This window comes from Rhinichthys klamathensis, unplaced genomic scaffold (assembly GCF_029890125.1).
Source record: "Rhinichthys klamathensis goyatoka isolate OS25496 unplaced genomic scaffold, OSU_Roscu_1.1 h1tg000064l_1, whole genome shotgun sequence".
Taxonomy (NCBI): Eukaryota; Metazoa; Chordata; class Actinopteri; order Cypriniformes; family Leuciscidae; genus Rhinichthys; species Rhinichthys klamathensis.
In genome coordinates, this window is record NW_026606607.1 from 2,222,064 (window position 1) to 2,236,971 (window position 14,908).

The 14,908-nt window shown below is 42.2% G+C and overlaps 1 protein-coding gene across 2 annotated transcripts in view; it reads left to right on the forward strand.

Annotated features, from left to right (window-relative positions):
- gpr158a (G protein-coupled receptor 158a) overlaps window positions 1–14,908 on the forward strand; it is a 134,159-nt gene that overhangs the window by 115,720 nt on the left and 3,531 nt on the right. The window contains exons 7-11 of one of the 2 annotated variants that reach the window (XM_056249846.1): window positions 4,117–4,355; window positions 5,881–6,019; window positions 14,330–14,435; window positions 14,527–14,673; window positions 14,824–14,907. In XM_056249846.1, coding sequence (XP_056105821.1) covers window positions 4,117–4,355; window positions 5,881–6,019; window positions 14,330–14,435; window positions 14,527–14,673; window positions 14,824–14,907 — 715 coding nt within the window. The remainder of the gene's footprint in view (window positions 1–4,116; window positions 4,356–5,880; window positions 6,020–14,329; window positions 14,436–14,526; window positions 14,674–14,823; window position 14,908) is intronic. The other variant, XM_056249847.1, reaches the window with a different exon arrangement.

Below are 14,908 nucleotides of genomic sequence, written 5' to 3' on the forward strand. Positions count from 1 at the left end.
ATGGTTTGGGCCCGGTTCCCCTAAACGCTCTTATCGCTAAGTAGTTCTTAACCTATTCCTTAACCTCTCTCTTAACCTTATGGCACGATTCCCGACACGTTCGTACGCTAAGTATATCTTCTGTAAGTCACACTTTTGTAAGGTTGGTCTGGACCATTCGTAAGCTCTGTCTTAGCGTTGTTTGAGCTCAAGACGCTAGTCGCCGCCACTGTGCAGCAGTCTTTAGAAATCAGTGCAGCGCAGTACAAGTCAAATTGTATGTTGACAATGTTGTGGCTCAACAATGATTTTATATTATAGACATTTTAAGACTAATAATAAAATATGTTCGCAATGGATACAGGCCTATTTATGAAGTTGACTTTATTTGGTATCAGAACTAATATGGTGGTAATTAGCCTAGGCTATTTCGTAATGTCATTAAAGCGTTTAAATTGGTAATCACTTTTGATAATTAAAATCTGGCAAACAATTTGGCTCTAAATGGCTAAGATCTATAAATGGGTAAGCGTGGTGGTGTCCAGTAAGCGACCAACTATGGCAGCGATCCAACGTGTCCTTGTATTGAATCAAAGACGGCGTCGGCCGCGGAGCGTAATTGCCTAATTTTTTTTTATTCGGCAAAACTTAAGCCCTTTTGATATTTTGCCTGACGTGGCTATATTAAAGGCACACTGTGGAACTTTTCAACCTTTATAATATATTACCAAAACCCATTGAGATGGTACATCGACTTACAATAGGTTGAATGACACGTCTGCCGAAGCCTGAAGGTGTCTGTATCGCTTTTACTAGCACTATGTAACTTCGGGTTTCGGGTAGGAACCCGAGCACAAAAAGAACTACAAAATTCGACCGCTTTACGGCATACGTCACTTCCCCCACCACCCCAACTTCCTCAGATTCTGACGTGAAAGCTCAACTCGCGTTTGATTGCCGGCGTCTGTATGTTGTCGTCATGGCTGAATCAACAGCTACTCGGAAGAAAGCGAAGAAAGCAAAGATTTTGTCAGAGGAGACCAAAAAAAGAAAAAGGGAGAGTTTAAAATAAACATCGGCATAAAAGTGTATATATAATGTAATATTTACTGCGAATTCGTGTAACAAAACTGATATAAGTCACAACATACTGCCGTATACAAATGTAAATGTTTTTTTTTCCCTTTCAGCTCATATATGTTTGTATTTGTGTAAAAGGAAAAACAAACTGAAGACTATAAAAAACGAAATATGTAGTGAGTTATATCAGTTTTGTTACACGATTTCCCGACTACTCGATTTCATCTCCAACCTATTGCAAAGAGATCCTGAAGATGTTAATTGTTTGCTTCAGGTGTGTTTGATTAGGGTTGGAGATGAACTGTGCAGGACAGACGATTGGCAGGAGCTGGATTGGGCAACCCTTGTCAATGCGACTTACCTGATCAGACATTGTTTTCTGCGTATGCTACTTTTATTCAATTTGTTTTCTTTATAGGATTTATATTATTAATCTTATATTTATATTATTATTTTGGTCAGTAGTGAATCGATTAACTTTCTCCAACATACAAATCAAATGCCGTCTGCACACACATAAAGACACGGGAGGTTGACCGGTTGACTGTTTGTTGACTTTTGCGACAATGCTGCGGCGCTTGTGGCCTCTAGGGGCACTAGACGTGAAAATTACAGGTCGAGCGCACCCTAGTGGCCAAAAATTCCACAGTGTGCCTTTAAAAAAAATTGCCTCCCAAGACAACTCCTTATGGAGCTGCTGGACCTTCTCAGACCTGCGCTTGCCAGGCTAACGCGGCGGGATTTTGCTTTAAGCCGTTAAGCTTTTAACCAATGGCAATCAATACCGCATTAAACAGAAGTAACTGCAGCTGCTTGCCAATCAATTCTGATTGTAAAGTACCTTACCATTAATATAAAAGTGTATTAGATCATTTTTAGAAGTCGTTAAACTCATGTCAAGACCAAGTGGCACAATGGGATAAGGAGGATGGATGATTAGCGAGGGATAACCGGTTCGTCTAAACGTCACAACATATCGTGTGAACATATTACTGACCATTTGATAATTTAATTAATAGTCTATATTTTACTGATAACTTAAACTATGTTAAAATAAATGTTACTGGAATAATTTGAATGTTTCATTTGCATAGAACGTGTTGTCTTTCTTAACGCCGTAATGCACTTCGCGTGAAGTGGAAAATCGATTCCTGAGCAATCGATGCCAACTAATTCACCACCTTCACTTGGGACAGCGCCTTTGTAACGTCGAACGTAAGAGGCAGCGTGTTAAGAAGCTTCCTAAGGGACACTTCGGGGAACACACTTAGGAACATAAACAACTTTGGTAAGATGTATCTTTCGAGTCTTCTTAGCATTATCGGGGAAGCGGGCCCTGGACAACAAAAGCGGAAAATGAACTGTGGAGAGTCTGAGGGTCTGGCCTCCAGAAGAATGGGATGAAGGAGGATTTGTGGAGGATCTTTAGGAACATTTCCAGAAGATAATGTGGGCTTGACAGCGCTGGAAATGACCTAATGGCATTCGTATTTAAGGCATCAGAAATGAATGGCTTCTCTTTGGATCTGGACAGAAATGGGATGATACTGGGGTGAAAATGAACACAGTTATTTTTATTTTTATTTTTTTAGACATTGCGGGGCGTAGACAAAACTTTATCGGGGTGACTTAAATTTATACGTTTGATTGATTTGACTTTGAAAGAAAAAATGGTAACACTTTAAAATACGGTAAACTACTTTAGTTAACATGAACTAAGAATGAACAATACTTCTACAGCATTTTTTAATCTTAGTTTATGTTAATTTCAACATTTACTAATACATTATTAAAATCATATGTTGTATTTGTTAACATTAGTTCATGCACAGTGAACTAACATGAACAAACATTGAACAGCTGAATTTTTATTAACTAACATTAACAAAGATAATAAATACTGTAACAAATGTATTGATCATTGTTAGTTCATGTTAGTTAATACATTAACTAATGTTAACTAATCAACCTTATTGTAAAATGTTACCGGAAAAACAAATATTTTTATGCCTAGTAAAATTCAAATTTACCTTTGCTTTCGTAAAACACATTCATGACCTTATCAGTTTTTTTTAAAAACTTTAACAAACTTTTTTTTTTAAATAATAATAAAATAATAATAACTTTCCATGCCTCTCGAACGGCCACATTTCCTATTCAATCAATCATTTTGAATATCATGTTCACTCGAAATTACACTACATTATGGAAGTAAAATGCTTTACAAATGCAGACTTTAATAAATGTCAACACTTCTACAAGGTGTTATTTTTAAGTCAACATCAGTTCCGATATTGAGGTGATAATGACACAATCAGGGCGTAATATTAACTTTTTTGCCACACCTGCCAATGGTAAAGAAAATTTGCCAGCCATAAATTTTTTTTTACCGGCCACAAAAACAGCAGATATGACACCAAAAATTTAGATACCAGTGAAAATTCACAATTCTCTATTCCAATGTTGATACCACAGCTCAAACTACTAACCTAACTGTACATTTAAAAAATATATATATATATACAGTATATTAAAGACAAGGAACAGTAGTTTTCAGGTAGATTAATCCTTATTAAAGTTACAAAAGTTATTCAGTCAAGAGCAGTGAATGATTTTTTTCTTGGTTCTTTGTTGTTGATTAATATTAAAAACAAAAAAAGAGTATAGCAGAAATATTAGGCTGCTGTCACTTTAAGACCTAATTCACAGATCCAATACACTGATACCAGTACACATCTTTCTCTACTGTTAATGTTCACTCAAGACATAACCGACTATGTTTACTAGGATACTCACTAAGACGGGCATTTTTGAAACTTTTTGTGAATTTGACCGTTAAAGTGAAAAGACGTGGAAAAGAGCTCAATTCAGTATTTGCACGCTGTCTGAGACGCAGCGGCGTTCACGTTTGTTTACGTTTATGTTTTCACAACACTGCATTGTTGGAATTTTACAAAATATTACCAGCCAACTGGCGATTGACACCGTTTCATATACTGTTATATATAGTGTTAATTTTAGGCCCTGGATACAATGGTTGTTTTCATTGTTTTCCAGGGTTCTCAAGGTGTTCCTGTCACGTACAGCCCAACGGATCCCCTACATGACCAGCTGGAGAGTGTTACGTCTACTGTGTATAATCCTGCTGATTGTGTTATGGTTCGCAATAGCCTGGACCTCCGCTGTTTGTCAGAATCCAAACCGACATCTCGCTCTCATCAGTGTGGGCTTCACCACTGATAGGCTGCAGTTCAGCATGTGTCTGCTGGACCGCTGGGACTACATGATTGCTGTGGGTGAGTGAATCTGTTACCTAAGAGCTTCCTTTATGACTATTTGGCATTTTAATGAGCACCAGCTTGAATATATTATCAAACAGAATCAAAGAGTCTGGATGAAATGCTCCCAAAAATGGATACTTATTTTAAGAAAGAAAGTATAGAGAGAATCTCTTCAAAGCACTTTTTAAAGGAACAGTTTACAGAAAAATTCAACTTACGGCATCATTCAAACTCATACTGTTCTAAACCCGTATGACTTTATTTTTTGCATGGAACACAAAAAGCAGATGTTTAGTAGAATGTTCACACTGCACATTTCCACATAATGAAAGTGAATTTATATCGGGGCTGCCAAGCTTAAAAAAATAACAAGAAACACTATAAATGCTGTACTCACGCGAAAGTCTGTATATTTTTATTTTTGCAAAGGTCCCTTTAGGGGCTCCGTAGTTCAGTACTTCAAATATTCAAAGTATATAATAAAATATAAAATTAAAGAGCACTTAAGTGTACTTTTGTCATGCTTTATAGAAGGATACTTATTTGACTAATTAAAAAACATGTCAATTATTTTAAACTATATTTTGTTATTCAGTATTACATTTAATATGTTTTAAAGTGCTACTAAAGAGGGTCAAAAGGCACTCAAAACTTTAGCTATTCCAGACTCTTTATAAAAGTGTGCTGTAGTTCTTTTTTAAAGAACCTTTCAACCTTTAAATAGCTGTTTGCTGACAGTTTGTAATCTGTAACATCTGTGATCGTCTTTGATGTGACAAAAATGACGTATTATAATCTTATGACTTGATTATAAGTATTTTGTGCTTGAGTTTTCGGTAAGTGAAGACAAAACTAGAATCTGTTCTTGTAGATACTGGGTCCTGACAAAGTGCATCTAAGTGGCATTGCCTAAATTGTAAGAGTAATGTGGTAGTATGCTAATCCGGACATAGCAATCGTGGTAGACCATTGCAGGTCATTATGTTTGAAATACAAGCCAAGGAAGTCATTAATCAAGTCTGGCTTGGCACTAATTGCAGACATAGAGCTCACAGGAAGCATCAGCCAGGCTGTGACGAATCGAATTCAACACAAATGCTTATCCTGGTGTATTTTTCTCAAGCATGGCAAATTAGAATGTGCCCAATCTAACACCTGGATCAGTAAACGTCACATTGATGATGACAGATTTTCACTGGGGGAACACATGTTTATTGATGTCAGGCCAGCTGACTGGATGACATTGTTTAGGGTGTGCCAATAGGGGATGGGGAACTTTAAAATCTTTGGACTGCCTTCCACAGCTTCATTTGTAATTGTCTGTCAAGCAGTGTCCAGAGAATACAAGCAATCTAGATGTCTTTTATTGCATTCATTGAATGTCTTTTTCTCCATCATTCTGGTATTTTCAATTTAGCGCTATATTGGTTTGTAACAGAAAGGTTTTGACATCCACATCATTCTCTGGTTGATCTGGGAACTGGTATGTCCTAGGTACTAGTCATTTGGGTTTTAACTCTTTACTACCTCTCACAAACAGCTGAGTTCCTGTTCCTTCTGTGGGGTGTGTATCTTTGTTTTGCTGTGAGGACCGTCCCCTCAGCGTTTCATGAGCCACGCTACATGGCCATCGCAGTGCACAATGAGCTCATCCTCTCTTTCATATTCCACATTTTAAGGTGAGTGACTGCCACCGAGGACTTCCTCCTTTCCCTCCTCACAAATGTCTTATCATAATTAAAGGGGACCTATTATGCTCCTTTTTACAAGATGTAATATAAGTCTCAGGTGTCCCCAGAATGTGTCTGCGAAGTTTCAGCTCTAAATACCCCACAGATAATTTACTGTACCACGTTGTAAATGTCCATTTTTGAGTGAAAGCAAAAACATGCTGTTTACGTGCATGTATTTTTAAATGCAAATGAGCTGCTGCTCCCTGCCCCCTATCCAGGGTAGTGATGTGCCTTTACAGCTTGTGGTCTATCCTCAAACTATTGCGATCACACTCATGTGACATTGCAGTTCTTCATCATCATTTAAAGTCAAACCATTTTAACTTCTGATATTTGGTTTTCTGAGCACACACATCCGAAGCACGCACACAGAAAGCTGGCTGTCAGACGGCTCGTCCTGAGAGTATTAGGGTGTACTCACACTACGGGCCCTATCAAGGATGACACAAGTGTTTTTTGTTAGTTTTCATTTGTGCGCCCATGGGCATGCTGGTAAAAAAAAAAAAAATGCGTCAACAATGCTCTGTGTTCAGGCGCATTGTTGGCGCGTTGCTATTTTAAGGCTACTTAAATATACTGTGCCATTGACCGACAAAAACCTGGTCTAAAGTCAATGGCACTATTTATTTTTATTTTTAAAGAGTGCGTTATTAATGTGCGCCTAGGTGGGTCCACAGCGTGCATACTTATTACACACACAGGGACGCCCAGCAGCACACAAACTAGCCAAATAATAAATATAAAAGGATAACAATGTAAAAGATTCATATTGTGTACATAAAGATATGGTGGAATCCGGCATGTCCCGTAGATGGTCTACTAGCGCACTTTAACCTCGAGCACGAGCTGATCCGTTTCCTCTCTGGAGAAGCGTTCAGTCTTTCCGCTTGCATATTCCGCCATGTAAAAAGCAACCTGCCATGACGCGAGTGCAACTGGCTTTTAAAGGGAATGGGAGATGAGACTCTGATAGTTTTTTTGCACGTTATACGCCCAAAACACACCCATTACTCATTAAGAGAATAGGGACCATCCTTTTAGACCATGCGCTAAGTGCGCCAACCATTTTTCCTGTCGTTAAACTAGCAAAAGTTGATTCAGACACGCCCTAAGTGCACTTGCACCATAGATCGTTAAAATAATACGGTTCAGATCGCCTACTGTGAGTTCACTCTTAAGTTCTCTTTCCCATCTTATTGAGCTTAAACTGTCATATACACAGAAAGTGTATATAAACGCACATAAACGCAGTTGGTTATGTCTGTGAATGAAAACAACAGGGAAAAGTTTGCATGTACATATTAGATCTGTGTATTAAAGTGACAGCAGCGTAATATACAGTACCTACTGCTGTATATGCTGTTAGTATGAATCAAACAACAAAAGAAAAACTGAAATTCCCTCACTGCTCTTGACTGAATAACTTTAGTAGCTTTAATAAGAATACATTTCTTGCTTGAATTCTGCCGTTAATTGCTCTGGCGAGGAGATAAACATGGCGGACTGTGTACAGCTTACTTAAGGGGAGGAGCTAAGCTAATAGGGAAGATTTCGTCGCCAGTCGTGACGTCACATTGGGAGCACATTACTGAACAGCTCATTTTGAGACACTGTTTCAGATTTATGGGGAAAATAACAAATGGAGTGGATGGATTTTTCCACATTGGGGTGATTGTGTATACAGTGCGGGTACATAATTTGTTCAAAAACAATATAAAAGTGAATTTTGCATAATAGGTCCCCTTTAAGTCAAGAACTCTCGCACTTGCCTTCACTTGAATACACTAGACTAAAAGCCAGATGGTGTTGGTATACAGACTCCCATCTAAAAAAAACCCTGCTGCATATTATTTGTTATGTTTTGGAAGATCGTCCTTTGCATGGGATGCTTGTGATCTCAACACATTGTTTAAATTAATCTCTGTTAACAGCTCTTGCCTGATTTCCCACTGAAGCTAAGCAGGGTTGAGCCTGAACGGTACTTGAATGGGAGCTCATAAGGATGGAAGGGCACCATAAAAGTAGTCCATATGACTTGTGCTCTATATTCCAAGTCATTTGATAGCTGTGTGTGAGGTACAGATCCAAATACAAGTGAAACTCAAAAAATTTGAATATCGTGCAAAAGTTCATTTATTTCAGTAATTCAACTTAAAAGGTGAAACTAATATATTATATAGACTCATTATATGCAAAGTGAGATATTTCAAGCCTTTATTTGTTATCATTTTTGATGATTATGACTTACAGCTTATGAAAACCCCAAATTCGAAATTAGAATATTGTGAAAAGGTTTTCATAGCTGTAAATTAAGCAGACTGTCTACTAATACTCTAATGAGAGTTAGATGACATGTAGTTGCAAAAATACTTACAGTTAGTAGAATGTCTAAAGTGGACCATTGAAATAAAGTGCAAATAAATATCCATTCTGATTGGTCAGTTTACTATTGATATTATTGTTTAAATGCTGTCATTCTTCTCTAGAATTCGGGCTGTGGTAAAACCACGTGTTTGGATTAATTTTTTTAGTTTTTAGTTCTTATGTTCATTTTGAATTCATCTTAAGGAAAATCTGCCTCCCTTGTCCGACGGACCGCCACTGCCTTCTAAAAAAATGAGTTTAGGGCTGTGGAGTGAATGAATAACTTCAGCGGTAATGAGGCACTCATTCAGGCAGGGACTTAGCTTGAACTTTTACACAAGATAAAGGCGGTTGACTTCAAAGGCAGGTCATGTGATTTTTAGAAGTGTTGCGTTGCTTGGTGCTCTCTCCACTGTTTCTACAGTAATTAATCGTAGTACAGAGCCATGGGATAGTGTTAGTTAAGTATCTGTATTCTTGTGTAACAGCACCCATGTCCTTTCATCATACACATTAATTAGTGTATTGTGGCAGACAGTGTTTTCAGCATACACACACAGTTTTTAGCATACACACACTTCACCTCAGCAATCTCAGAAGGTGATGTAACAACAGTAAGAGGAAAACTTTTTTAAAAAAGGTTCTTATTTTCTTCATATGTACGGACATGTCCATGCTATTCAGTGTATCAGTCATCTCAGAGGGACCATCAATTTCCAACCAGATTAAAAGAGCTGAAGGCAACAGAGCTGCAAACTTCACAGCAAACAAAGTCCTAGGTGAAGACAGTCTCCCAGCAGGCCAGCACAGATAAACCTGGGAAAAAAATAGCTATGCAGAGATAAACACAGCATAAATCTAAATATAAACCCGCTATATTGGCTTAGAAGTGCACAAACTCTGACATTGTTGAGCCATAGTGGTCATTGCAGTTTCAAATTTCAATTGTTTTCATCCAAAGATGGCAGACAAAGCTCAAGGAAATATTGATAATAAATATTCAGTAAAAAAGTAGAAACAGTAGTGGTACGAAAAAGATGCATCTCGCTGAAATATTATTTCAAGTTTTCAACTAAGAGAATCATAGAATATAGAGGACCGACATGTTAGCTTAGCTAAATGCTAATCAGCAGTCAGAGTTAACTTTTGAGCATTTCTCATGGGCGCAGGAATTACAGTAGGGGGGGCTGTAGTACCCTCCGTTTTCACAGCATTGTAAATGCAACCCAAATTCTTGTTCATATAGATTTAATAATTTTTAGCATTTAGTAATTTATTTGTAATAAACTCTTAGTGGGCGATTAAAAAGTGTTTTTTATATGTTGAATTATTGTTCCCTTTCGTATGGGAACTCCTACGTCTCGTCGGAGGAGTTTCCAACGAATTGGGATCACGCTAGGGAGACCAATTGCCTTCGAGTGAATTAAAACGAGCCAATAAATATTGGCATGCGGGATTTGCATTCCGCGTCCCGCCTATCAATGCGGGTATAAAAGCGGAAGCGAACGCACATACCATTGCATTTAGCTTCGGAGCCGAACTAAGTGTCCTCTGAGTGATGAGCTTCAAGATTACATTTTTCTTCAGCGTTTTTTCTTTGAAAGAGCAACATGAGTGAAGTTCACGTCCTTTTCAGGATGACGTTTCACCCGTGTGTTTCTGGATGCGGTCAACTTCTGCCTCCGGCTGATGGTCACAATCGCTGTCTCACGTGCTTGGGCCTCGCGCACGCTGAGGCAGCGCTCGTGGATGAGTCATGTTCTCACTGCGGGAACATGACCGTCGCGGTGTTGAGACTAAGACTGCGATCCCTCACCAGAGGGGGAGTCCCTTTGGAGATTCCCCGTTCTAGCTCTTCTTCTGATTCACTCCAGAAGAAGGCTACTTCGGCTAATCCCACTGGTGGTCTGAGGGTTACAGTGCGGAATGATCTGCCGGGTGAAAGACCCCCTCGGACATCCCACTCCTCTTCAGCCGTACCACTGGGGTCTTCGGAGGAGCGCGCTGGGTCATCACGTGTGGCTCCGGTCGTTTCCTTCGGGGCCCCTCCGGAGGACCAGATGTCGATCGCGGCATCGGAGGGAGATGAGTCGGGCTCTGGGAATGACGACTCGGCTGCGTTGCCCCCTTCGGGTGTGGTAACGTTGTCCGAGCCGGACCCGGAGATGACGCTTATGCTCGCCCTGCCTTTCTACGGGCCGGAGTGCCCTTAGTCCAGGTGTCCAGGCATGTTGTGGTTTTCACGGATGCCTCTGCCAACGGATGGGGGGCCACGTACAATGGGCATGCAGTCTCAGGTCTGTGGACGGGGCCTCAGCTGCATTGGCACATCAATTGCCTAGAGTTGCAAGCAGTACGCTTAGCCTTGTGCCGCCTCAAGGGGCTGCTTCTGCACAGGCATGTACTGGTCCGTACGGACAGCACTGCGACCGTGGCGTACATCAACCATCAAGGTGGTCTACGCTCCCGTCGTATGTCGCGACTCGCCCGCCGAAGCATCTGAGGTCGCTTCGGGCCATTCATATCCCTGGTGTGCTCAACCGTGCAGCCGACGAGCTCTCACGACAGCCGCCCCTTCCGGGAGAATGGCAACTCCATCCCCAGGTGGTTCAGCTGATATGGGGAATCTTTGGAGCCCGCTCAGATAGATCTGTTTCTCTCTCCGGACACAACCCATTGCCAGTTGTTCTATTCCCTGACCGGAGGATCTCTCGGCACGGATGCACTGGCGCACAGCTGGCCCCAGGGCCTTCGCAAATATGCGTTTCCCCCAGTGAGCCTTCTCACACAGACACTGTGCAAAGTCAGGGAGGACGAGGAGCAGGTCTTGCTAGTTGCGCCGTACTGGCCCAACCGGACCTGGTTCCCGGAACTCATGCTCCTCGCGATAGCACCTCCCTGGCCCATCCCTCTGAGGAAGGACCTGCTTTCTCAGAGACGGGGCACTCGCGTCCAGAGGTTCTAGATGAGGTTCTAGATGGCCTACCACAAGCTGTGGTAGACACCATCGCTTCCGCTAGAGCCCCCTCTACGAGGCGCCTCTATGCGTTGAAGTGGAACCTGTTCGTTGTTTGGTGCTCTTCCCGCCGGGAAAACCCCCGAACTTGCCCGATCAGTGTCGTGCTTTCCTTTTTACAAGACGGGTTGGAGCGAAGGCTGTCTCCCTCCACCCTCAAAGTATATGTGGCCGCAATAGCTGCCCATCATGATGTGATCGACGGGAAGTCGTTAGGGAAGCATGACCTGATCATCAGATTCCTTAAGGGTGCTAGGAGGTTAAATCCCCCTCGTAATTTGCACCCTGTACCCTCTTGGGACTTAGCCCTGGTGCTGAGAGCGCTTCAAATGCCCCCATTTGAGCCCTTAAATGATATAGAGCTAAAAGTTTTGTCTGGAAAAACTGCTCTTCTATTGGCTCTAGCTTCCTTCAAGAGGGTCTGGGATTTGCAGGCTTTTTCGGTCGACGAATCGTGCCTAGAGTTCGGACCGGGCCTTTCTCACGTGGTTCTGAGACCCCGGTTCGGATATGTGCCCAAGGTTCCTACCACTCCATTTGTAGATCAGGTAGTGAACCTGCAAGCGCTGCCCGTGGAGGAGGCAGACCCAGCCCTGGCTTTTCTCTGTCCCGTACGTGCACTACGTTGTTATGTGGACAGAACGCAAAGCTTCAGGACCTCAGAGCAGCTCTTCGTCTGTTACGGAGGCCAGCAGAAGGGGAAGGCTGTCTCCAAGCAGAGATTAGCCCACTGGCTAGTGGATGCTATCGTCCGGGCTTATGAATCCCAGGACGTGCCTTGCCCTCCCAGGTTGACGGCTCACTCCACTAAGAGTGTTGCTTCCTCCTGGGCATTGGCACAAGGCGCCTCGCTGGCAGATATCTGCAGAGCTGCGGGCTGGGCGACACCTAACACGTTTGCCAGGTTTTATAGCTTACATGTTGAACCGGTTTCCGCCTTATGAGCCGGATCCGTGCGCTTTTTTGCTCCGTTGGTTCCCCAACAAACGGCTAACCTCGTGAGTTCCTCCATCACCCTCCGGCACCAGGCGAGGCGGATCGCCCGGCGCCAGGTCTATTACCTCTCATAAGAAGTTGTTCATTGACTGGGTGACCTTCACGGTGGTTTCTACGTGACCACTCTCCACGTTCCAGCTACCCTCCGGGCTAGCTCCGTGTCTTCCCCTCGACAGATTCATTCTGTCGTCCTTGCTGAGTACGCTCCCACCCTACGGGCTGGGGCTACCTCAAGGACTCCCGTATGTTTCACTACCCTACGGGCTAGTACATGCGTGTATTCCAGTGCCTCCCCTCGGGCAGGCCAGGGGCTCCGCAACGTTCCCTTCTACAGGTTGGGCACGTTTCCCCAGTGTTATCCAAGTCCACTGAGCGGGTCTTGCGGAACAGCAGTGTGATTTTTCCTAGCTAGCTCCCGCCCTAAAGAAACTAAGAAACTGCTTGGCGGGTAGCTCAGCTGGGCGCTGGAAGGGGCCAGCACCATGGCGTTTTATTTGGGATCCCAATTCGTTGGAAACTCCTCCGACGAGACGTAGGAGTTCCCATACGAAAGGGAACGTCTCGGTTACGTATGGTAACCCTCGTTCCCTGAGTAGGGAACGGAGACGTCTCGTCCCGTCGCCATGTTTGCTGTACCTTCGCGGGGGACTGGACACCGTCCGGCTCCTCAGCGTAAAGCAATGGTATGTGCGTTCGCTTCCGCTTTTATACCCGCATTGATAGGCGGGACGCGGAATGCAAATCCCGCATGCCAATATTTATTGGCTCGTTTTAATTCACTCGAAGGCAATTGGTCTCCCTAGCGTGATCCCAATTCGTTGGAAACTCCTCCGATGAGACGTCTCCGTTCCCTACTCAGGGAACGAGGGTTACCATACGTAACCGAGACATTTTTAAAACATACTCGCAGTGTGTGACATCATATTGTGACAGTTGCAGTGTGCATAAAAAAGAATTTGCACACTCTACTCCTTAGCGCAAGTCCACCTTCGGTGTTGTGTAAGGTAGGCTGGGTTTTTTTTGTCTTCATTTTTGTTTCCTGTCCCTGTGCAGGCTCTTTTATTCCATGTGACAGTGTAAAAAGCTCAAAAACCCTTTTATTTAAAGGCTTAATTTATGGCCCGTAGACCGGTCCCTTGCAATACGACTGCAAGCAGTATCAATAGGCTAATGTCAAAAATGTGATGTTCAGTCAAATGTCCTGGTGTGTATGATGTTTAAACGAGTGTTCTCACCGATTCGCTTGTTGTGAGTGCAGTCTGCATTCTGATTAAAAAAAAACAATACTTGCAATGTCTGTGGGGGAGAAGAGTGAGCAAAACTTGTTGCAATAGATGCTGCTTCAAAGCTGGACAAAGTTTTAACATTTACCCTATCACCCACGATGGCAATGGCGATACCATATTTTGAAATGTCATGATTCAATCACAATCACATCAGTATGTTTATTTATTATGTATGCATTCATATGAAATAAGTTTAATTAATGAAGAAGTTGGTGGTCTGAATAAGCGTTCCTGAATGTGATAGTCACTTCTATGATGCACACTTACTAGACAAAAGAGAAGAGAAAGATAAATTCTGATTCTGCATATTCACTCTCTCCTTATGTTACCTTAACCCTAACCTTGGTAACATAGGACTGTTTGTCTTGTGCTCATTATATGCCATTTAAATCTGGGTAACACAGGACCCTGGAAACATAGGAATGTCTCATCTTGCGCAGATTTTTCACTGTTTCAGCCACGATCCAATTATGATAACGAATTGAATTGTTTTGGGAAGTAACCAAAATTGTATTGTATAGAAATTGTAATGGTTTTATTTTGTTCTGCCTTGTGCCAAGGTGATTATACATTTTTCTGTAAATCCACCCACAGGTTCACTCTAGCCCCTGAGCTGCACCCGGATTGGATGCTAATGCTATTCTTTGCTCATACACACTTGACAGTGACTGTCACTTTGGGGTTACTGCTTGTGCCAAAGGTAAACCCACCAAACAGCTTTCATTTTTGATCATTTGTTGGCTAAAATCGAATTTTACAGAATTTCTTAAATATCCATGCCTTTTCCACAGTTCTTGTTTGCGGGTACACATCTAAGGGATGACATTGCTACAGAGGCATATGAAGATGAATTGGACATGGGACGGTCTGGGTCATACCTGAATAGCAGCATCACGTCTGCCTGGAGTGAGCACAGTCTGGATCCAGAGGATATTCGGGTAGGTGCCCTGTTTTCTTTCCTACTTCTTTTTCCTCTCGACACTCTCCTGCCTTAGTAATTAACAAAAATGTCATAATCTGCAAATAACTTTTGACCCCTTGTCCTATAACCGATGAAGATACTGAGCCATGGCAGTTTTTTATTGCAGACACCAGAGGAAATGGGCCAGCTAAGTTCTATTAATGGCTGTGGCGTAAGGTCTTGCGACAGTCTTTGGGAAAAACGTACCAACG